The 24,457-nt window shown below is 48.4% G+C and overlaps 1 protein-coding gene across 2 annotated transcripts in view; it reads left to right on the top strand.

Annotated features, from left to right (window-relative positions):
* The window catches only part of DNAH9 (dynein axonemal heavy chain 9), a gene marked incomplete at its 5' end in the record, with an annotated part of 326,297 nt that overhangs the window by 33,946 nt on the left and 267,894 nt on the right, over positions 1–24,457 (top strand). The window contains 8 exons of one of the 2 annotated variants that reach the window (XM_080827022.1): positions 1,061–1,175; positions 5,209–5,277; positions 6,862–6,988; positions 11,058–11,313; positions 12,795–13,036; positions 18,096–18,231; positions 21,682–21,878; positions 21,994–22,418. In XM_080827022.1, coding sequence (XP_080683148.1) covers positions 1,061–1,175; positions 5,209–5,277; positions 6,862–6,988; positions 11,058–11,313; positions 12,795–13,036; positions 18,096–18,231; positions 21,682–21,878; positions 21,994–22,418 — 1,567 coding nt within the window. Of the gene's footprint in view, positions 1–1,060; positions 1,176–5,208; positions 5,278–6,861; positions 6,989–11,057; positions 11,314–12,791; positions 13,037–18,095; positions 18,232–21,681; positions 21,879–21,993; positions 22,419–24,457 lie in introns of both variants that reach the window. The other variant, XM_080827021.1, reaches the window with a different exon arrangement.

Raw genomic sequence — 24,457 nt, 5'->3', positions numbered from 1 at the left:
GTGGCATGTTGAGTCCTTCTCATGCTTCCAATCCCTGGCTTCTCCTTCTGCCAGCAACCAGAGAAAACAGTCTGCTTTTAGAGGACTCACCTGATTGAGTCAGGCCCACCTGCAATCATTTCCCTTTTGCTCACATATCATCGCAGGAGTGCTTTCTCATTGTAGCCATTTCCCACCACAGTAAAGAGAAGAGGATTATGCAAGGGTGAGGGTCATTGGTGTCATTGTAGAATTTTACCTGCTGTGGAGGTCAGGCAGAAAGTTACTATAATAAATCTGGGTTGGGTCTACTACATCAGGGAGCAGTGGGGTCTGTGGCAAAATAAAGGAAGAGACCACTATTCTGCTCAAGTTGCTAGTTAGAAGCAGTGGCTGGTTCCCACCAAATGTTCTGAGATTTAAAAAAAAAAAAAAAAAATCTAATCTTATTCAGTCGTGACAACTAATCATGAGCAAAGAAGCCCACAGCACGGACCAAAGTCAGACTATCCAGACTGCACTAACTCTGGTCAAGCAGCTCACAATCCACGTGGCCTGTCTCATAACTTTAGTGAATTCTCAGAGAAACCATGGAAATGAAGCAGGGAAGATATCATTCCCATTTTATAGGTGAAAAAAAACTGAGGCCCCAAGAGATCGCATTTCCTGTTTAAGGGGGGGAGGGGGGGAGGGTTTCAGCCCTGAATATACAATTGAATTCCTCTCCAGAAGTTTTGAAAATAGACTACCCGGCCCCACCCAGACCAATTAAATCAGAAAGTTGAAGGCCGGTCAGAGGCTCAGTAGTTCTAAAGAGGCCCCCAGCTGGGGCTGATATGCAGGAAGCCAGAAAGCCAGTGAGTGGCAGGGCTGGGCTGGGCACCCCCATGCTCTGACTGCATTTAATGTTCTCCCCAAGGTCACCCCTCCGTACCGCTGAGCCTACATGCCCATCTCCTGGGAGCCCCCTCCTCGCTTCAGTGTGACATTAGCACGTGAAGGCAGGGCACCTGGGGGCAGGTGTTCCCGGGTAGGGCTGGGAGCCAGGGCCTCACTCATTCCACCTGTGCCGTGTCCCCAGGGTTCTCCTCGGTGCATAAGAACATGCCCACTGTGGCCGGGGGTCTCCGTTGGGCGCGGGAGCTGAGACAGCGGATCCAGGAGCCCTATGCCATCTTCAGACGCATCACCCATCCGTAAGTAACTGGTTCCTGGAAGGCCGGCTTGGTTTCGGGTTCAGCTCCTGCTCTGGAATTTTGAGTGTTGTGAGGAACGCGACTTTCTCAGCTCAGGCATGAAAATCGCCTTCATTTCTTTGCATCGTCAAGCAACAGACCAGCATCTCAGTCCATCTGGGCGGTAACACAGAATACCACGGGCCCGGGTGGTCTGCAAATGGGAGAAATGCTTCACATGGCTCTGGAGGCTGGGAAGGTCCAAGGTCACGGTCTTCTCACTGTGTCCTCCTCTCCCTTCTGAGGGCTCCCCCCCTCGTGGTCTCACCACCCCCAGAAGGCCCTGTCTCCTAAGGCCATCCCACTGGGGGGTAGGATTGCAGCATGAATTTTGGGGTGAGGGGGGTGCAAACATTTGGGAGTGAGATTGATACGTTTGGACTGACCGGGGGCCCCCTGGTGTCAGCTGAGGCTTAAAGGCTGACTGGCTGCCTCTTCCTGCTCCGAGAGATCAGTTTGTAGAGGTAAACGAGTCAGGGTTGTCCCAGCTCTGTGGGATTCTACAGACCCGTCTCTGCCACGACGTCTCCCCACCGCTAAGGCGGCTAGAAAAGAACGAAGCCCAGAGTTTCCTAAAGCGTGGTGTAAGGACTTTGCCTATTAGCATACCCAGGGCTCTGGTCCAATGCAGATTCCCAGGCCTCGCCTCCCTCGCTGGAATCCGAGTCTGGAAGCAGGGTGGAGCCCTTGAATCCCCGTCCTGAGCGGGTGATTCCACGGCTGACCAGGTTTGGTGGGACCCGTTGGCCTGCCGCTCAGCTGAGCCTGGAAGCCGAGCTAGATACAGAGGCCCCCTCGGATGCAAGAAGCAAGAGACAGAACTGTTTGTGGGATCGTGTTCAGGATGCTTCCAGAAAGGGCCGTCTCTCTCTGACCCCTCTTTACAGAGAACTGCACCGAGGGCACTGGAAGGGCAAACAACCGAAACAGAGGGTTTGGCGGGGAGACTGGCCTCCCAGGGGTTCTGGCGCTAGGTAGGGCTTTAGAGATGGTCTGGCCCAGAAGGTGAGGCTGAATGCTTTCAGAGGCCCCGAAGATGATGCCAGGCGGCCAGGATGGGCTCCAAAAGGGGTCACCGCCGCCCCATCCAGGGCTGCCCAGCGGAAAACCAAGACTCAGTATGAGCCAAATGCTGACACCGGGGGAAGCTGAAAATCTGGATGGGGATGTAAAGCGGCCAACTTAGGAAGGAGCCAGTGCCCCCTTTCCCCGAACTCCGCACAGATCAGATAAACAGGTCTGCGGGTCAGGTGGGCCCAGCAGGCAATCCATTTGCAACATGTGATGCAGTCGGAGCTAGCTGAGCTCGTTGTTTTGCAAAGGAAGAAACTGAGGGGAGACAGAACCGACAGGCCTACCGCCCCAGAGAAAGCCCAGAAAGGACTGGAACAGTGTGGGGCTCAAGAGTCCCAGCCCAGAGGAACTCCCAGGGAGACCCCGCCAGGGGAAGCTTGGCCCCCGCGCCCCTGTGGATGTGGGCCAGCCCAAGGGAGGGCATGACCTTGGGTAAGGGGCTCTGTTGGGCTGCAGCTGTGTCCCAGGAGGGGGGCGCTAGGCTTTATCAGCAGCAAACATCCATGGCCACGGGGGAAGGGAGGGTGGTTTACACTGCCTGGGCCTGGAGGGGGGATCTGAATGGCACCCCAGCGCATCCCCCACAGTTCCCCTGAAAAGTCCCATTTGTTTAAAAATGAATTCACATCTGCACTGTTCCCTACCATATACACCTGACCCTTGAACAACACGGGTCTGAGCTGCGTGGGTTCACTTACACCTAGATTTCTTTTTCTTTCCTTTCCATTTTTTCCCCCTCAAAGTTTCATTGTTTCCATTTGGAACAGGGCTTGGGCAAGGGCTCCAGGGCGGTTACAAGCTGCCTAGCGGCTGCAGGGAGACACAAACTCAGGCAAGGGGGATGCCAGAGGGACCCCTCAGGGGCCACCAGGCTCTGGAGGCTCCTCCTCGTGCTTGAGAGTGAGCCTTTCAAAGGGGAAGGGCGTCCTGTCCAGCCCAGCCCTGGGGGCGGCCAGCCTGCGGAGATGCGACAGGTGCGCACCGGCGTCTTGAGGAGTTTCACCTGCTCATCTAGGAAGCGGTCCTCCGGGAATCACAGAGGTGGGGCCTGCGCAGGCAGAACTCAGGGCCAGCTGACCGGGAAGGACCTGGTTCAGCGTCTCGTCCTCCTCTCGGCAGCTGCCACGGCGTCCTAGGTCTCACCACTCCCATAGTGGGACGGCTTCCCTGTGTTCAGGGAGAGGCCCAGCCGCTGCGCTGGTGTTGCAACTTCAAGAGACAAAGGACACCCTTGCCCTTTCCTGGCCAGAAGAAGCGGCCCAGCCCTCCAGGACCACACCACTGAAGTAGAAGCCCGGAGGGAGGGAGGAAGGTGTAGGCGGTCTGCAGGTGCAGGCTGACTAGGCGGCTGACCATGGCCTCCCCCTCCTCGGTGCAATAAATCTGATGAACCTGGGAGCTCGTGGTTGGTCAGCAGGAAGGAGCTGAGCTCAGAAGGCGGTGTTGGATGGTCCCAGAGGCGGGGGATGGCTGAGAAGATGGTTACAAACTTGCAGCTGGGAAAGAGGTCAGAGGGGGCTGGGAGGCTGGAAGAAGGGGTGACGCCTGGTCTGTCCCCTGCACACACCGCCGGAGCCGGAGATGGATCCGGGGGCCGCTGGCCCAGACGGAGTTTTTACGGTGCTGTAAATGTATTTTCTCTTCCTTATGATTTTCTTAACGTTTTCCTCTGCCTAGTCTCCTTTACTGTAAGCATACAGTACATAAGGCATGTCATGTGGGAAATATGCCTTCATTGGCTGCTTATGTTCTCGGGAAGGCTTCCAGCCAACCGTAGCTCTTAGTAGTTTGGTTTTTAGGAAGTCACAAGTTCTGTGCCAGGTCTTTGACTGCATGGGGGTCGGCATCCCCGTTGTTCAAGGGTCAGCTGTATATACAAATGGGTTCCTAAAATGTTTTCCAGTCCTTACCAGGAAGGGAAGTAGAACCTAGGGGGAATTTGCCCTTGCCCTGTGACTTACCAAACTTCCAGGCACCGCTGTGGGAAACTGTTGTCCCCTCTGGCTTCCTCCTCCTCCAGAAACCAAAATGAGATGGGGTGAGGAGGCTGGCGGAAATCCCACAGTGAGGGGAGGAGGGCTGGGGGGAGCTGGCCCACCTAGTCCGAAGCCCTTTCCACGTCTCTGACAACGTATCTGCTCATTGACCAGGGAAGGGAACTAAGCAACCGGGAGGGATTAAAAAAAAAAAAAAAAAAAAGCCCTTCAGGAAATCCAGAGCTTTCTGTGCAGGCGTGAAGGCTTACACGGAAAGCTCGGGAGATCTGGTGAAGAAACTTTGTGTTGGTTTAAAGCCCAAATGGGTTTTTATAAAAATCTTTGCAAGAAGCTGCCTCATTTTGCCGGCAGAACCCGCAGGGTTCCTGGGAAGGTTCCGAAAAGTGCAGGTGCTTCACCCGTTCCCCAGAAGCTGGTCTCTGTTTCCTGTTGCAAAGGAGCATCAAACCCAGCTAACAGTGTACACACACACACACACACACACACACACAACATTGTTTAATGTTATTTAGTCTGTTACGGTGTGGCAATGCATAATATTATAGACAGTTTTTCTCCCTTAAATACAGAAAACTGCGTAGAGCATTTTCCTGTCGTGTCTCAGTTTCCCCTTTATTCAGATTTCAGATGGACTTCACTTACCCACGTGTGACTGGCTGGGCTAGGGCTGGCAGGGGGTGAGGGGTGGCTGCATTCCGCCCTCGGTGTCCCCTGGGGGGCCCGCCCGCATCTCTGGAAGTGCAGGTGCCCTCTAGTGGCCGGTGGGCGCTGTTGGCACGGAGGGAGGCCGGCTCCCTGAGGGGTGTTTGGAGACCGGCCCACGAAGCCATTCAGTCTGTTCTTTGTAGGCCGCAGTTTGTTCCTTGAATCATTATTTTGACTTCTGAATCGATGCCATTTCTTCTTCTCTTTTGTGGGGGCAGTTGCATGGACTCTGCGGAAGGAAAGCGAATGACCCAGAAATACGAAGATATGCTCTCACTGCTGGAAAAGTAAGCGGCTTCCGGGATTGCATTGTTCTGCAAATGGCATAGCACCCCCCCCACGCCTTTGTGGTGCTGGGTTTGTGCAGATTACCCCCCTCCCCCGCCCCCGAGGCTGCCAAATGCCAGTCTGTGTCGCAGGATGGAACTGCGATGGCGGTGAGTACAGCACTGCGGGACCACCAACACAGGGCCTCTGGGGAATGCAGCTCCGTGCCCCTAACGGACACTCTCCAGGGTAGTGTTGCTCGGAGCGTGAACTTGGCAGAGCTAGAGGAAGTAGGGCGCTCCTCGCTGCACCTTGAGATCAGTGTCGCAGAAAATCACAGCAGCTGCTCGCTGAGCGGAAAGCAACAGTTTGTGCTGCAGAAAGAGAAAATGAGTTTTAGCAATACTTCCTGGGCCCTTTTGGAGAAAACACAAGAATGACCATGTACCTGGACTCCTAGTTATTCCTGCTTTAAAGTGGCGGTGAGTGAGTCTTCTGTGGGCACGGTTCCGGCCGCCCACGCTGCCACGCAGTTAGCAAATCCCAAATCGAGGATGTTGGCTCATCCCCTGACTTGGGGGGGGGCCTTTCAGCCCCTTCCCACCCCCCACCCCACTGTCTCTAAGCACCCCCTGTGGCCTTCCCCTCCCTCTCCAGCCTTGTGCCTGCCCCTTCTGGCCTGAGGCGTGCCCAGATCCCAGGCCACCCTTTCTCACCTCTGCTGGGAGCATTCATTTCACTGTCCTATCTCTACTCCTCTGAGAGTCAGTCAAGCCTCAAGGCGGCCCCTCTTCCATGAAAAACTTCCCGGTATTCTCCGCATCATGCACTCAGCCCACCGTTGGATACCTCCTGTCCTGCCCATCTCTCCAGGACTTCCGTATTTCCTGCTTAGCCGTGTTCCACAGCATTAGCAGCACTGACCGTGGGGTGTTTCTTCATCATGTTGACCCTCCAGCCCAGCACGGGGGAGGGGCTCAGTCAGCGTGTAACGACCCAGCCACGGGCACCTTGAGCAGCTTGAAGATCGGTGTGAGAGCAAATCTTAGCCAGTGACGTCTTCCAGCAGTTAATGAGACAAATCACAACTCCCATCACGCCCTGCAAAGACTGCAGGGAGCCTTTCTTTCTGCTCTCTTCTGATTTAAGCTGGGCCACCTTTTGAAATGAGGTGATACCTGCAGGAGCTACCAGGCTGAGCCACTGCCTCTGACTTAAGAACGGATTGAGGGAGGGACACCTGGGTGGCTCAGTGTAGCGTCTGCCTTCAGCTCCAGTCAAGATCTCAGGGTCCTGGGATTGAGTCCACCATCCAGCTCCCCACTCAGCGGGGAGTCTGCTTCTCCCTCCGCCCCTCCCCCCCCAACTTGCGCACGCATGCGTACATGCACTCACCACCGCCCCCATAAACAAAAATCTTTAAAAAATAGAACAGATTCCAGTGTTTTACCAATAGTATCTTCAGTTCATGATACACGTGTGCACACATTCACATGTAGGTATCTGGGCTATATATATCTATTAAGATCCCTCTGTCTTCACTAGGACTTTGCCAGGTGCTGGGAGGGTGCTTAAGAGGTGGCTGTTCTCTCTGGTTCCGGCAGGTATGAGACGAGACTTTATGAGGACTGGTGTCAGACTGTGTCAGAGAAGTCACAGTACAATCTTTCCCGGCCACTCCTAAAACGTGACCCGGAGACGAAACAGATCGCTGTCAACTTTAACCCACAGGTAAGTCGGGCAGCAGGAATTGCCTTTTGGGCTCCTGAAATTGGGTTCCGGCTGATTTCCAAAGCGAAAAGGCTTTTGATAAGAATAGGCAGAAGCTGTTGAGAATTTCCACCCTGGATCTCTTACTGGGGATGAATGCTGCGGTGCCGTGTTTTCTCAGGTTGTCCGATGTCCACCTTTTTTCCCCCACGGTTGGCCAGTAGATTTGTGTTGATTGTGCACAACAGAAGATATCGCGAATAACTTTCTCAACTTTCCTGTGTGTGTGAGAACGGTTTTACAATGAACTTGCCCTTCCACACCAAGTTAGAATGGCAGTTAACACTCAAGATGAACTCCCCCAGAACTTTAAATATCCTAGTCTAGATAGACACTATCTAGAATTCCAGAGGCATATTTAAACAGGTAATAGATACTGCTCCCCATCTTTGGGCAGATGGGGTAACAGCATTACCAGGTAGTACCAAACAGAGCAGACGGCACAGACCTTGAATGCATGTTCCACATGAAGGCCGGAGGGCCAACCCAGTGTAAGACCCCATTGCCACCCTCAAGGAGCCCAGCTAGTTGGAAGCTAGAACCTCAACATGCAAAGATGTATCTTTATTAGATCATTTTGTCCCCCCGGGAGATACTTTGGGTTGTCAAACGTGGAGCAGATGCCAATGGCATGGGGTGAGTAGATTCTAAGAATGCTGCTCAACTCCCTAACAATGCCCAGGACAGCACCCCACAACCAAGAGTGTTTGTCTGAAAACGTCAGTAGTGCTGAGGTTGAGCGATCCCGCTCCAGGTGATCAGAAGGGCAGAAGACCTTCATGTGGCATCTTTCATGAAAGCCAAAAGCTAGCCCATATCAGGGAGTATATCAGAAAAAAACTTTTTCAAAAGTATAGGCTGCATTGAGCTAAAAGCAATTGCCTACTTCTGTCTCAGTGGCATGTTCTCCAGGAATGCACAGAGAGAGCCGGAAACGGAGTGGATAGGATATGAGTGTCTTTTGAGAAAATTACAGTTTAAGTAGACTATCAATTCCGACTGGAATAAAAGTCAGCAAAGGGAGTTGGAGGGTCTGTTTCTTCACTTTGGTACGACACAAGCCTGACATTTAAATCAGTGAACTCCTGGGCATAATTTTATCAGCAGGCACTCTGAGCGGTGTTGAATGTTAAATGCCCAAAGTGAGGAGTTTCTGGATTACCAACTAGGCCACGGTCTAGATGTTGTTAACTGTAGGAATGAAGCCCTCAGGATGAGATGATGTTGAGAATGGACCATGCCTCCTCCGTAGACTCCAGAGCAAGGGCTCTCTCTGCCCCAATGCACAGCACGTAGTAGGTGCTTTATAGGTGTGCATAGGTGAGAAGAGGAAAGGGCAGGGGAGGAAAGGAGGGAGGAAAAGGGGAGAGGGAATTAATACCTGACTTATAAAGTGAGTCAGGGGGAGACAACAAATGCACAAGTCAAAGAAGAGCCGTGAACATCCCTTAGCTCCAGCTTCGAGCAATGGGACCATGACTATGATAGTAAGAGTGAATAGAAGGATGTGACCAGATTTGCCCCTTTGGGGCCAGGATAGCAATTATATGTGGAAAATGTATTTTTTTTTAAAGATTTTATTTATTTATTTGACAGACAGAGATCACAAGTAGGCAGAGAGAGAGGAGGAAGCAGGCTCCCTGCTGAGCAGAAAGCCCAATGCGGGGCTCGATCCCAGGACCTGGGATCATGACCTGAGCCGAAGGCAGAGACTTTAACCCACTGAGCCACCCAGGCGCCCTGAAAAATGTATTTTTGTAAATTATTTCTCTAAATGATTTTAAATTCCCTATTGGCATTTAAATTATTTTCTAGTTTTATCAATCTGTATTTCATTGATCGTAGGATGCACTTTTAAAAAAAATCTTGGCGTCTCTGAAAATGGCACGTGTTTATGGTTTAACACACCACATTTTTCCCCCTTTAGTTGGACATGAAATAATAGTGAATCTTACAGCTGAAGACATCTTACAATGAAATAAAATACATTATAAATAATGCTACAGGAAGGTCTTTGGTTATTATTGTATCCATCCTCAATGGTTTCTTTGGAATGAATGCCTAGAAATGGGATAAAGGATGTTAACATTGTGAGAATTCACATGTGTATTATCAATTTGCTCTTCAGGAAGATGGAACTCTTGTCATTTTCCTGCCAGAAAGATATCATCCTATTCTTTAAATCGCTTCCAGCGTGTTCAACTAAATATCTATATATCTATATATAATATCTCAGGATTGCTTTAATTTGTATTTATTTGACCACCAGTAAAGTAGAACTTTCTCATGTGTTCATTGGCCAGTTACAGTTCTTCTATAATCACTTGTTCGTGTCTTTCTCCCACTTTGGAGTGGAAGTGCCCTCTTTCCCTCTGAATTTGTGTGAGTATTTGGGCAATATTTGTCAGCTATTAAGAAATTTTTGCTTTTGTTTTTTACCAGGTGAGGTGTGCCTTTCATTATGTGAATGATACTTTATGCTTATAAATTCTATCTTTTATTTTCTGGTTTTTTTGTTTGGAAGCGTCTTCTCTGCCTCAATATCATATAAGCAGCCTCCAGGTTTTAATTTTTTTGTTTCCAGTTTTTACATTTGAATTTTTTCTTTTTTTTTTTTAAAGATTTTATTTATCAGATAGAGATCACAAGTAGGCAGAGAGGCGGAGAGAGAGAGAGAGAGAGGAAGGGAAGCAGGCTCCCTGCTGAGCAGAGAGCCCGATGTAGGGCTCGATCCCAGGACCCTGAGATCATGACCTGACCCAAAGGCAGAGGCTTTAACCCAACTGAGCCACCCAGGTGCCCCTACTTTTGAATTTTTAATATCTATCTTGAGCTTATTTCAAAATAAGCTAGGAGGCTGAGGGCATTTCCCTGCCGAATGATTAGCATTTGCCTTAACCCTGAGTAAGTTTGGCTGGGCAGTAGTGAACACTGGCCTAGAACCGTTGCAGAGAGAGTAAGAGTCCAGGTGTCTCCATGCAGAGGTGGGAGAGGGAAGCAGAAGAGAGATGGGGAGAATCTGTGACCTGGTATCTGTTTTGTCCCCACTACCTATACACATCAGTCCTCATAGGTTCTGAGGTAAACAGGATAAATAAACAAAGGGTGTGGGGCACCAGGGTGGCTCAGTTGGTTGAGCGTCTGCCTCTTGATTTTAGCTCAGATCATGATCTCAGGGTTGTGGGATGAAGCCCCATGTTGGGCTCTATGCTCAGTGCAGAGTCTGCTTATCCTTCTCCCTCTGCTCCTCCCCGACACACACACTCTCTCTCTCTCTCTCTCATAAATAAATAAATAAAATCCTAAAAAAAAAAAAAAGAAAAATGCAAAGGGTGAAGACCAGGATGCCGAAAAGCCCAGCCGAAGGCCTCTTTTTTCACTGGACCACATCTTCTTGGCCTCTCACTTGGGCGTTTCCACTTAAACTAGTACCCACAGAAGTTCAGAGAGGCCTGGGTGACTTCCATTTCCTAGGATATTAAAACCCAGAGACAAGCCAACGCAGGCTTCCAGAAATGAAGGGCTATTTCAAGTGATTATATCTAACAATTAAAGTTGTGCGATGGGCATCTCTTCCCAATTCTGTCAGTGTCTGTGACCGTGTGTGTGTGACCTGGCTGGAGAGAATACCGGAAGTCTGAGTTTGAGACTTCTCAGGCATGTGGCTGGCCTAGACCTGGTGATTCTCCTCCCTTGTGCCTTCACCCCTCCGTAGGAATTAACTGGCTCGGTCAGCTGCCTGTCCAGAAGCATCAGGCTAGACCTCTCCTGTCACTCATGCTGCCTTCCTTGAGTTTTTCTTTTCTTGTTGCTCTTTGGGACTTACAGACTTGGTAAGACTCTCTGCCTCTGAGCCCTCTTCCTTCTGCCTAGAACTCAATTTCCTTTCTCTAGATTTAAGGAACACGTAGAAGCAAAAGAGGAGTCCCGGAAAGTCTCTGGGGCCCTGGGGTTTCCAGTCCTTGACTGATAATTGCTGCTTTTCCCTGCCAGGGGGCTACAGCCACTTAATGCTGATTCTCCTCTCCAGCTGATTTCAGTGCTGAAGGAAATGAGTTATCTTGAACCCAGGCAGATGGCACGCATTCCTGAGACAGCGGCCGCCATGTTCTCCTCCAAGGAATTCTATCGGCAGCTCGTGGCTAAGTTGGAGCTGATGGCCAGTTGGTACAACAAGGTGGTTAAAACTCTTTTGGAGGTGGAATATCCATTAGTGGAGGAAGAGCTGAGGGATATTGATCTCCGTCTGACAGCTGCGGAGGGGACTCTGAACTGGAAAACAGAAGGTAACGGGGCACCGCCTGCAACTTGGTGGGGAGGTTGCGGGGGCGGGGGGTGGTGGTCAAGATCCTGATAAAGTTGGTTGAACCTTGAAGGATCCCCCAAGTAATCTGGTTTTGTGTCCGAAACACAAGCCTGCCCTCTCAGACACTGATCCATAGCAGAGAAGGCGAGAAGGGCTCGCGTTCCTCGTCTTCTCTTTGGATATGATCGGTAGATTTAGAAAATCTTGTGACTGTGCTCTGGGGGAGACTCTGAGGTTGCGTGTCTCCAACATATATTGGAGACATTAGCTTTTACTACGTTATTGCAGTTACTTAATTTTCTTCACTAGACTGTAGACATCTTTTTTTTTTTTTTTTAAGATTTATTCATTTGAGAGAGAGTGCGCAAGTGAGAGGAGGGGTAGAGGGAGATACAAAGGGCGAGAAAGAGAATCTCCAGCAGACTCCCTGCTGAGCATGGAGCCCAATGTGGAGCTTGGTCCCATGACCCCTGAGGTCGTGACCTGACAAAGATCAAGAGTCGGACGCTTAACTGACTGGGCCACCCAGGTCCCCTTGGACTGTAGTCCTCTCAAATGGGGGTACTATGCTTTCAGTTCTCAGGTATCCTCCAATTCAGTACGAATCTCACGGATGGTTTAACATTTGCAGGGTACTACGTAAGGGACCAGGCAGGGAATATGGGATATGAGGTATGTGGGACATGGTTCCTACCCTCAAAGAGCTCACATGTAGTTGGGACCACAGACACATGTACAACTCTAAATCATGCAAGACAGGCTATGATAAGAAGCCATCACGGAATTAAAAATACAGCATGGTGAGTCACAGGGGAGGGAGACTAATTCTCATTAGAGTCCTCAAAAGAGGTCGAGTTTCAAAGGAAAGTTACAGTCAACTCAAGTCTTGGAATGCCATGTTAAGCGAGTTTGAACTTTATTTTATATGCAAGAGGGAAGAATGTTTTCAACATTTAATAAAGCAAAAGTGCTCAAAAATATAAGGTCCATTAATCCAAATGAAATCATCCTGGTGCGCTGGTATGCCCCAGCCACTGTGCCAGCTTTTGTGTCCTTGGTTGGTAGGTGTTACCTCTTTGTCTCTTTCCCTCCATAATCAGGGTTATGGTCAACTTTGGCTGCTCAACACGACTAAGAAGAAGAGGGCTCTGATGACAACAAAGTAACCTGTGCAGAAAAGTCTTTTAAAACCTACAAATATTAAGGGCTCCTGAGTGGGTTAGTTGGTTAAGCATCTGCCTTTGGCTCAGGTCATGATTGCAAGGTCCTGCGATCAAAACCCACATCGGGCTCCCTGCTCCGTGGGGGGGTCTTCTTCTCCTTCTCCTTCTGCCCCCACTCATTCTCTCTCTCAAGTGCATAAAATCTTAAAAAAAATAAACCTACAAATATTAAATCCCTTCCTTTTATGGCCACTAGACCTTAGTGATTTCAATTAATTATGTTTCTTTGGGGGAGCAGGCATTTGGGATTATGTCATTCAAATCACCAATGGCATTCACGATCTCGAACAAAGAATTCAGAAAGCTAAAGACAATGTGGAAGAGATTCAAAACATCATGAAAACATGGGTGTCTCCAATATTTAAGAGAAAAGACGGAAAAAAAGAATGCCTTCTTTCCATGGACGATCAGCATGATCGGATGGAAAAACATTACCATCTCATCAAAGAATCTGGACTTAAGATTCACGCCCTCGTGCAGGTAATAACCGGCCTCTCAGATACACATACCAGTAGCCGAGGGAGGGTGTGGGGAAGTGTGTTTGGGTGTAAGAAATGATTTCAGCAGCAGACGCTGTGTCTTCTGCATTCAGGGACAGAAGTGTATAGTGACAGCAAGAGAACTAAAGCTAACGGCTAGGAAGAGAGGCAAGACACATTCTGGTATCAGCATGTCAAAATTAATACTTTTTAAATGGTTGTTAGGACACTGGCACGACTTAAGTCCCACACCAGACCCCAAGGAGATAGAAGGATGTGCCCAGTGCAGAACCCTAAATTAGCATCCGTACTAACCAGCCCCGACTTGCCACACAACCCAGTGTGGGCCCCCAGCAGCGTCCCTGTCACCCAGCTCTATTAGCCTGGGGAGGTGGAAGATGACCTTGGTCTCCCCGCCTGCCTTTGGTAAAGAGAAGAAGCCGTGTAGGCACCTGTACTTGATGCAGCAAGGCTCTGCCCCGCCTGTGATCAGGGCAGCCTCGGGTCTGCTGTCAAAGACCGGACCATGGATGGGAGCTCTAAGTGGCCACCATCTTCAGCCCTATCCCAGCCGCCTACACCAGCCATTTCTGGCAGGTTGATCTCAAGCCCAAAGTCAGTACCGAGCCACGCCTGCCATTTGGGATGATCTGTGGTCTGAAGCACGTGGCATGTTGTACTTTGGACTTGGTTGATTTTCTTTATCTGTCTTCTAGTTCATTAATTTCTGCTGTTTGTTCTTTAGCCTTTCTTTTCTTAATTTGGGGTTATGATGTCCATCTTCCCCCGCCCCCCAACCTCCAAGGGCAGAAACTTAGGGTACAGATTTTAAGTTTTTCTTCTTTTTGCATACAAGCGTTTGACATAATTTTCCTTGTTAGCTGTGCTGTAGTTGCATTCCCCAAATTTCACAGGCCTCATTTCCGTTGTCGTTCAGTCTTAAATTTTTTTGGCTTGTGACTCATACCTTAACTCAGTGGTCATTGAGAAGCGCATGGTTTCATTTAGCCATGTTCGGGGCTTCTCTGGACAGCCCAATGAAATCAATGTTGAGTTCAGTCCCGGTGTGGTCAGCAAAAGTACTCTCAAAGATCTGAATTATTGGGAACTCACTGAGACTTCTTCCGTGACCTAGAAGTCTGTCTGTCTATGGCATGTTCCTTGCACACTTGACAATATGTTATTCTTCCATTGTTGGGCATAGTGTCCTATAAATATCAAGTAGTTCAAAGTGGCTGATAGTATTGTGCATATCTTCTGTATGGTTTCTGAATTTTTTGTCCATTCGTTCTACCAATTACTGAAGGTAGAGTGTTAAAAGCTCGGCCCGTGACTGTGAATGAAGATTTGTCAAAGTCTTTAGTGTGGTCAGAGTTCTCATCAAGTATTTGTTGTTGACTTTTTTCCTGTTTAAAAAGATTTATTTATTTTACAGGAGGAGGGGAGGGAGGGTCTTAAGCAGACTCTGCACAGAGCATGGAGCCCGATGTGGGGCTCGATCTCGAGACTCTGAGATCAGGACCTGAGCTGAAACCAAGAGTCAGACGCTTCACCGAGAGAGCCACCCCAGTGTCCCTTGATGCTCTTCTATTACAAGCACATTTATAATTATTTTAACTTCCTGATGAATTGACCACTTTATACTTATGAAATTCTCTTTTTCTCAGAATACTCCCTTGCCCTGAGACTTCTTTTTTCCTGTTAATATTCTAGTCTTGACTTCCAGATTCACAGTTCCTTCTTCGCCCAGCCCATCATCCTGCCCTTCTATGTTCGACTTGTTTGTTTCCTCAGTTTCGAAATTCTTCTCTTACAGACCGTATAGTAGAGACTCACTTTGCTAACAACTTTGCCGATTAACTGGAATGTTTAGACGATGGCACTGAACATAATTATCGGTATGATTGGATTTAGCTCACCATCTTGCCGTTTCCTATTTGCTTCATGTCTGTTTTGCTTTTCTGTTCTTGTTTTCCTACCTTCTTGTTATTAACCATTTTTTAAAAAATAGTCTGATTTCTCAATGGGCATTGCATCCTGTGCGTAACATTTGCTGTGGTTGTTCTGGGTTTCAGTAGGTCTCAAATGAATCACCATCAACTTCAGAGTTTTCCTGTGAAATGTTTTCAGTGTGGTTCAATTTGACTCTGACTCTTGATTTCGGCTCAGGTCATGATCCCAGAGTCCTGGGATCGAGTCCCGGATCGGGCTCCTTGCTCAGCAGGAAGCCTGCTTCTCCCTCTCTCTCTTTGCTTGTTCTCTCTCTCTCTCTCTCTGACAAATAAATAAAATCTTTAAAAAAAAAATACATTTTTTAAGAAAAATAAAAGAACTCAAGAAAAAATATTTATAGTATTTTATATTCACCCATATACTCACCATTTCCAGATTTGTTTTTTTCTTTCCTGGAAAACAGACCTTCTACCTGTGGTCATTTTCTTCAGCCTGAAGGATGAAGAACTCTTTTTAGTTTTTCTTGCAGATCCGGTCTACCAATGACACGTTCTCTCAGTTTTTGTTTCTCTGACATGTCCTTATTTCACTTTTGTTTTTGAAGGATAGTTTCATTGGCTATAGAATTCTGCGTCGACAGTTTTATTTGTCTTAACAAAAGTTATTTCCTTGTCTCCTCCCCTCCCCAATGTTTCTGAGGAGAAGCCAGCCGTAATTTGTGTCTTTGTTCCTCTCTATATATTGTATTGTTTCTCTCAGGCTGCTTTTAATAGATTCTTTTCTTAATCTTTGTATTTTTTTTTTTCCTGTCTCACTGCGATGTGCCCAGATAGGTCTGCTTTCTGTTCACCCAGCTCAGAGTCTGTGAGCCGCTCGAATCTGTTTTTCATCAACTTTGAGGAGTTTTTAAATCAAATGATGACACTCGGTTAAAAAAAAAAAAATTATGACACTCTTATCTGTTAATCCCAACATCTATTTTATTTTCTGAGTCACTTTTTTTTTTTTTTAATGTGACAAGTTTATTTTTCTCTCACATAAAATCAGTCTGAGGACGCAGCATTGCAGAATTGGTATGACAATTATTTGCTGAGTCTCTTTTTTTGTGATGATTTCCCCTCTCGATTAAATGTCACACTTCCCTGCTCCTTGGCCTGTCTAATAATTTTTGTGGTGGTGGTGGTGGTGGTTCTGTTCCGGCCATGTTGGAGGCCACTTTAGAACAGAGTTGTTACTTCCCTTAAGGCATTTGCGTGTTTCCTCTGACAGGCAGTTAACCTACCGGTGGGTCGGCTTCATCCTGCTGAGGCTTGATGTTTGTGAGGATTGGTTCTAAGGAGACCGTACTCTAGGGCAGCCCTGACCCCCAAAGCATGGTGTCTCTGGGGTCTTGGCAACACTCTGGGCCATCTGTCAGGTCTTCTGCTACTTCGGATAGAACACGCACGTTGCCCAGTGCATCCTATGACCGCACCATCTCCGTGCAGCTTACAAATGTGCTCCGTCCAGCTTTACAGAGTCTGGCCCCTGGGATGTGCAGCTTCATGTTCAAAGATTCAAGGAGACTCGGCGATCTCTGTAGCCCTCAAACCTCCATTGCCTTTTTTTTTCCCCCTGTCTGGCAGGAAGGATGTTTGTCCTTGTGGTCCTCTTCCGGTTTGGCAGGTGCCTCTACGTAGAAAGTCAGGGGTTTGCAAAGCTCAACTTGAGGATTTCCCTTCTCTGAAGGATCCCATCCCTGTTCTCTAGTTGCCCCCAAAGAACTGTTTCTTGGGCAGGTCTGATCTCATTCCTCTGTCTTGGCTAGAATCAGAAACTCAAGGCATCTCTTTTCCTAGTTCACGGAAATTCCAACATTTTTGCTCCTTGGACCATAGTAGAGCTCAGGTAAAACGTGGAAATGTAGAGATAGCCATTCTGATGGTGTGACGTTAGGGAGGAGATTGAACAACTATACAAAGCAGTCATAAAACAAATGTTTTAAAAAATAAAAAGCAGACAGACACACTTAATAACATCTGAGAGCAACTCGATGTTGTCACTGTCTTATGATTTGCATGGCGATGGGCTTTAAATCATTAAGAAAATCGTCTATCTACTTTGGAAGGAAAGAGGTAGGTAATGTATTTTAGACATTTTAGAGTTTTGTCACGTAAAGACAGGATCATGAGGGTTTGTTTGTTTGTTTGTTTTTTAATCCAGGGGGGTTTATACATGGAAATGTTTGTAAAGGGGTGTGCATCACCTAAAAAATGTACTTCTTTCTGCAAAGTAGTTAGCATTTTGTTTGAAGATCTGGGATAAATGGAAAGTTGATGTCAGAAGGCTTGGTAATGAAAATGGTGATAAGTGGGATGTCTATGCCATCCCATCAGGTTGGGGGGAGCTCACTTGTGTTCCTTTATGTGAATGCATTTTCTTTTTTCCCCTCTTTTTAGAGAGGGAGGGGAGGGGCAGAGGGAGAGGGAGAGAACGAATCTTAAGCGGGCTCCATGCCTAGCACAGAGCCTGACACGGGGCTCGATCTCACCACGCTGAGATCGTGACCAGAGCTGAAATCAAGAGTCAGAAGTTTAACCAACTGAGTCATCCAGGTGCCCCTATATGTATGCATTTTCTAAGTCACTCAGCATGGTGGCCTTTAGTAGTAAGTGCCCTGAACAAAACACTCCAGCTCATTTCTAAGGACTAGCCAGGAAATGGTTTACTTGCTTGGACCCCAAATTTATTATATGCCTTGAATCCTAAAGCCCTCTACCCCCAGCACCCCTTCCTCTCTCCACCCTCACTTCTGCCTTGATGTAGTTTCTTGCACAGCACACCCGTCAACACTTAACCAGTCACACTCTGTGTCTCATTTTTCCTGGACAAGTGGCCTGACCCCATCCTCCTTTCTCGGGGACAGGATGAGACCCCCATAGTCCCTTCACGTATTAAGTTCATGTTCCTTTTACTCAGTGGTTATACCCATTAGACAGAATGGACTCGATATATGTATAATAGCAAACTCCCCCCCCCCCGTGTTGTTTTTTCCCTATCCGTGATAACTAGACCAGCCCTTCCATATTATTAAACATGGTTTAAATCCATTCTTCTCTATTTCATAGGAAAACCTAGGTCTATTTGCAGCAGACCCAACCTCTGATATCTGGAAGACTTACCTCAGCTACATTGATGAGATGTTGCTGGATGGATTTTTTCTTGCCATCGAGTGCTCCCTCAAGTACCTCCTGGAAAACACTGGTATTTACTGGCTTAGGGATGTGTGTTATTACTGGAAAGATAACAGTAGCACCTGTTGATGAAAAGTGAAGTGTGATCGAGTGAGTGCTTTGTGCCTTTTCGCAAAATGTTGCAGATGTGTTGTGAATGGTACCTAGTAAAATAGCCAGGGTGCTGAGTTTCTACATTGTTCCCAGAAAAAAAGATTTCTCTCTCTTTAAAACTCAGGTGGTAAGCCAGGCTCTAAGATAGTGAAGCCCATAACAAAAGCAAAAACCCAAGTGCCAATTGAATCTAAATAAAGCTTCATAAAGAGAATGAAGTTGGAGCAGCAGGCAACATAGTTAGTAATGGCAGCATCCTTTGGACTTGGCTCATGGCAGTGGGAGGGGGACGTTCTGTGCCTTTAAGCGTAATGGACTCTATCTCTGTAGCCTTTTGAGAAGACGGGGAGGTTGCTGTCGCCAGGTTAAGTGGAAGAAACAGAAGCTTTTCTGTGTGAAAAGAGGCAAGCTGGGGATGAGGTAGTTTTCGCAAGGAAAGGAATGTTGAGGAGATTGTGGGCTTTCTCTGAAGCTGTTTAAAAAAAAAAATAGCTTGAATTTGTGATGGAAAAACTGAGTTAAGGTACACAGGGCCAACCTTGGCTAGTAAGTGGTGGGATGGAAAGAGAGGAAGAGTTGAAACTTCGCGTTCTAGTAGATTCTGAGGACCTTGGTGTAAGGGTCCCATTGGCAAATTTTGTCAGAATGGAAAGGCTGAGGTGAATAGTTTGAAGCCAGAGGATGTTTAAGAGAGTTAAAGGTGTCAAGTCCAACCCAGGGAAAGAAAGAAAATCCAGTGGTAAGACGGGTAGGTCAAGATCCGTGTCCAGATACCCAGCCCAAACAAGAGGGCATGAGAACTCGGGGCTGAGGATACAGAGGGAAGCAAGGCCAGCGCTGGGAGCAGGGAAGGTGGACAAACCTCCAGTGTTCTTAGTAGGTGGAGTGGCTGAGGTCAGAGACATGCTCTTTGTCTGCAAGGTGCTCCACGAAAGGGGATGGGGCAGCAAGAAACAGGCTCCAGGAGAGTCAGCATGGTAGCGGGGGGATCACCTTCTAGAGCGTGGGGGCAAGTAGCCAGTGGGGCACGGAGCACAGCCACTGAGCCTGGAGAACTGGCTCCTAGGGACCAACAGTGTTCACCTTAGTGGACCAACCAAACCTCGTCTAGCTTTGGAGGTTCACAGGGCCTCAGCCATCCTCTAGAAGATTCTAGAAGTTGCCCCAGCACACTTGGCGCAGGCACTGCATGGGAAATGTTCCTGAACATAGTGACTCCATGCTTGACCGATGCCTATCCAGCTCTCCCGATCTGGGCTGTCTGGAGGGGAGCAAGAGGATGGAGAGGGCATGGTGCAGTCCTTCAAGATTGCCAAAGTGACTTTCTCTCCAACTGGCGGAAAGGAGAAAGGTCCTTTCTTCATGATATAGAATGGGCAGGAGCTGGAATTGGCAGGTGCCGGAGTCAAGGAGCTCTAGATAAAATTTTGAAGGTACTGGTTCTCTAAGCGGGGAGGAGAAGGAACCTAGGAAGGGTAGCCTCTGAGAAGAAGAAAAGCACTGTGACCCTTTGCATAGCCCAGCTGGACCGCTGTGTCCTCCCAGCCCCCCTTCAGCGTTTCCACCTAATTGTGCTTGTTGAGCCCAACACCATTTCCACAGCTTGGGCTGGATTCCCTGTCGCCTCTTAAAATGCAAACCTTGCCTAGGTTCGATGCCACCCACTCTGTCCAGAAGTGCTCTTCCCCCTCTTAACCCCTAAAGTGACTGACTTGTACCAAGGTGGTGGAACCACCAAGATAATCTGGCTTGTATGGTCATGATGATGTCATTGCATCAAACCTTAGGATTAAGTTCTCACAGCAGCACACGGGACCGAAACCTCCGGAGTCAAAATGGCCTCATGAGTCTTTTACACCCTACAAATTGTATATAACCTGATCTATTAAAATTATCAGTATCTCATGCATATAGTAATGCAGAATATATCATGAGTACGTATGCGAATCATAGGCATTTAAAAAAAAAACTCTTCCAGGATCATAGTATAATTTCTGTGCATTCCCTCCGGTCATATATGCTTTTGATGAGACACACTTGAATCCGGGAATGCGAATTGATCAGCCCCACAATTTTGAAGGCAAGGCCCTGGTCTTCCAGCTTTGAGGCTCCCACTGTGGCTTCAGCTGGGATGAATGATGAAGCTGTGGTAGCCAGAGCCCCATCCATAATGTGGGTTCCAGGACAAAGAGGTCTAGCCCCTAAGTTCTAGACTAAGGGGAGTGCTTCCGGTGAGTGGGCTGGTTCCCGCCGTGCGGTGGTTCCACCACGTTCAAGGACCTTGCCTTCATTTCTGTGGTCGAGCTGGGTCACCGCCACAGCCTGGCTCTCGTCCAGGAGCGGGTAAAAGAGTGTGGAGATGGCTCCCCTGCTGTCTCCAGGGCCATAGCCCAGAAGTGGCAGCCATTGCTCTTCCCCATGTGCCACCAGTGAGCTAACCCTCTTGTCAACTTGACCGCAGGAGGGCTGGGAAAGGCAGCCACACGTGCCCACTCTTCCCTCTGCTTCTGGGGGGAAGGGGGTCATGGATTCCTAGGGGTTTCCACCGCCCACAGCAGCCAGCACATCATGGTCTCCCAAATATTTCCACAGTCAAGGAGACCTACAATTGTAAGCGGTTATTAATAAAAGTTTAAGCACCTCATCTTGTCCTTGCAACATTTCGCTCCCTGTTATATTTTGATTTAAATGTAGCAAGGCAAGTTAGTCTAGCACGTAATCAGGGACCTGTTAATTATTTATACTGTTTTTAAATTTTTTACCACTCTGGGACCACAGAATTGAAAGAGGTTCGGTTTTCGTAGAAAAAGATCAGAACAGGCAGGGTGGTAACCTGTTTTTTCCTGCCAAAGCCTGCTACCGACAGGCGTGCCACAGCGCACCTAGTGGCTACCTGTGGAATTGCATGGGGTGTGCCTAGAGGGAAATCAACTGCTTTGGAGAAATTAGCTTTGCACGATCAACCTGTTCTCAACTAGAGGCCATTCCGCAGCCCCTCACCTGCACCCCTCACCTGTTCCCCTGACCTAGGCATTTGGGAATGTGGAAGGGGACTGGCTTGGGTTGTCCAGTCCCTGGGATGTGCCCTCCAAGGACAGGAGGGTAAATGTCCTACAATGCCCAGTACATCCCAGCGCAAGAATTGGCCTATTCAAAATGTCATTGGTTCCCCTGTTGGTAAACACTGCAAGACTGTTACCCTCACCTTTTCTTGGGGGGAGGAGTTAGCAAATTTTACATTTCCATTTTCCCCTACCCAAACAGCTTAGAGCAAGGAAAGATTCAGAGCACCTTAAAAACGGGTACTGTCCTGCGCCCATTTTAACCATTCTCGGTTTTGTGTAAGCATGCTTTCCTTGTTTTTCAGAAAATAAGGCAGGCCTCACCCCAATATTTGAAGCCCAGCTGAGCTTAGCCATACCGGAATTAGTTTTCTCTCCGTCCCTGGAGTATGGGGTGAAGGGCGGTTTCTATGATGCTGTTGAGGGTCTGGTCACCAGCATTTTTGGAATATCATCCCTCGTGCCCCGGCTTTCCCCCCAGAACGGCTCTCCCCACTACCAGGTACTAACCAGCAAGCCCCCCCCCCATCCCACCCCTCACCGGCTGCCAGTCTAATGTGCAGACTTCTGGCAAAGGGTAGGCCTAACCCCCTGCTCTTGCCCCGCCCCTCCCCCAGGCGGACATGGAGGGCATGGCCCATTTGGCGAGCATGAGGAGCGCGCTCCTGGACAGGGTGCAGAGCGTGCTGGCCCTCTGCTGCGGCTATCGGAACGCCTTCAGCCAGTACTCCTACCTGTACATGGAGGACCGGGGGGAGACTCTGAGCCAGTTTCTGCTGTACGGGCGTGTCCTCACCCCCGAGGAGATGGAAGCCCACGCAGAAGACAGCATTCCAGAGAACCCTCCTCTTCTGCACCAGTTTAAGGCCCAGATCGACTCCTATGAAAACCTCTACGAAGAGGTGTGCAGGCTGGAGCCCATCAAGGTGTTCGACGGCTGGATGAAAATTGACCTCCGACCCCTGAAAGCGACCCTGCTCAATGTCATCAAGAGGTGGAGCCTCACGTTCAAACAGCATCTCGTTGACTATGTCACCAACAGGTACTACCGCTGTTCTGGTTTCTTCCAGCCCAGGCTGAGGGGGACGCCCTGGTTTTCATTTCTCCCTAATGGGTTCATTGGTTCAATCAAAAATAAAAGCAACTGGTCGAGGTTCCAGGCCCTTGGTCACCGGTGATGACTTCCGTTTTGCCCTTCCCTCGGTTCATTGATGGGGCCTCCTTTCCTGTTATTTTTCCATTTGGTGCCCCGCGTGTGAAGAGCACCCAGGAAGTGGTAAATAATGTTCTAGGTGATAATAGAGCTCCGAGCTCCCTTTGCCACCCTAACTGAGAAAGCTCTTTAAGCCGGGAAAACAGAGGGGGTCTCATGGGCCTCCTAGATTTTATTTCTACCCCTTGCTTCTTGTCTCAGATTATCCAGCTGTGCCAAGGGCAAGTCACCGAGTCCCCACACCCCCCGATGCCTGTCTGTGCCATCCTAGCCATGGGACAGACTGGATCTGCCGTGGTCTGTTCCCCTGAGCACTTCAACTATCCAGCGCCTGCATATCTGCCACCATCAGACGCTCAGCTACCACCCCAGCCAGAAGCTGGTAGCAGCGGGGGTGGGGAGCGGGGGAGGCTCGGCCCTTCTGTGCAGCCCTCTGGCTTTGGGTGTCAGCTGCGGCCCCAGGAAAGCCAACCTGACCCCTTCCTTGAGTTTGGGGTGGTCTTGCTTAATGCTACTGCTGCCCTGCTCGCTGATCTAGCCCTGGGAGCAGAAAGGAAATGGTGCCCCCATCAAGGATGGGTCCATTTACAAATGAATTCTAAGAATTTGCAAGGGTGATGGTCCTCCTGCTCTAGGAAACTGCAGGAGAGCATTGTGAGATGGTTTAAGTGGATTTCCCCGGTGTTCTTTTTTATTTAATTTAATTTATTTCACAGAGAGAGAGATTACAAGTAGGCAGAGAGGAAGGCAGAGAGAGAGGGGGAGGCAGACACCCTGCTGAGCAGAGAGCCCGATGCGGGGCTCAATGCCAGGACCCTGGGATCATGACCTAAGCTGAAGGCAGAGGCTTTAACCCGCTGAGCCACCCAGGCACCCCTCCCCAGTGTTCTTTAAGAAGAGCCCAGTTTCATATGTCTGTTAGCCATTTGTATGTCTTCTTTGGAGAAGTGTCTGTTCACGTCTTCTGCCCATTTTCTGACTTGATTATCTGTTTTTTGGGTGTTGAGTTTGAGAAGTTCTTTATAGATCTTGGATATCAGTCATCAGGGAAATTCAAATCAAAACAACATTGAGATACCACATTACACCAGATAGAATGGGAAAAATCAACAAGGCAAGGAACAACACATTTTGGAAAAGTTGTGGAGAAAGGGGCACCCTCTTACACTGTTGGTGGAAATCCAAATTGGTGCAGCCGCTCTGGAAAACAGTGTGGAGGTTCCTCAAAACATAAAAAATAGAGCCACCTTATGAAATGGCAATAGCACTACTAGGAATTTACCCCAAAGATACAGATGTAGTGAAAAGGGTCATATGCACCCCAATGTTCATAGCAGCAATGGACACAATAGCCAAACTGTGGAAGGAGCCGAGATACCCTTCAACAGATGAATGGATAAATATGGGGCCATATATGCAATGGAATATTACTCAGCCATCAGAAAGGATGAATACCCAACTTTTGCTTCAACAGAGATGAGACCAGAGGAGATTATGCTGAGTGAAATAAATCAAGCAGATGTCAATTATCATGGTTTCACTTATTTGTGGACCATGAGGAATAGCATGGAGGACATTAGGAGAAGGAAAAAGTGAAGGGGGAGAAGTTGGAGGGGAGATGAACCATGAGAGACTATGGACTCCGGGAAACAAAAGGAGAGTTTTAGAAGGGAGGGAGGTAGGGGATGGGTGAGCCTGGTGACGGGTGTTAAGGAGGGAATGGATTGCATGGAGCACTGGGTGTTCTACACGAACAATGAATCATGGAACACTATATCAAAAACTAATGATGTACTGTATGGTGACTAACATAACACAATAATTTAAAGAATAAATAAATAAAAAGAATAAAAAAGAAGAGCCCAGTT

Source organism: Martes martes, assembly GCF_963455335.1.
Source record: "Martes martes genome assembly, chromosome: 16".
Classification (NCBI taxonomy): domain Eukaryota; kingdom Metazoa; phylum Chordata; class Mammalia; order Carnivora; family Mustelidae; genus Martes; species Martes martes.
The sequence above is the reverse complement of the archived record's forward strand: the minus strand, read 5'-3'. Positions and strand labels throughout refer to the sequence as shown.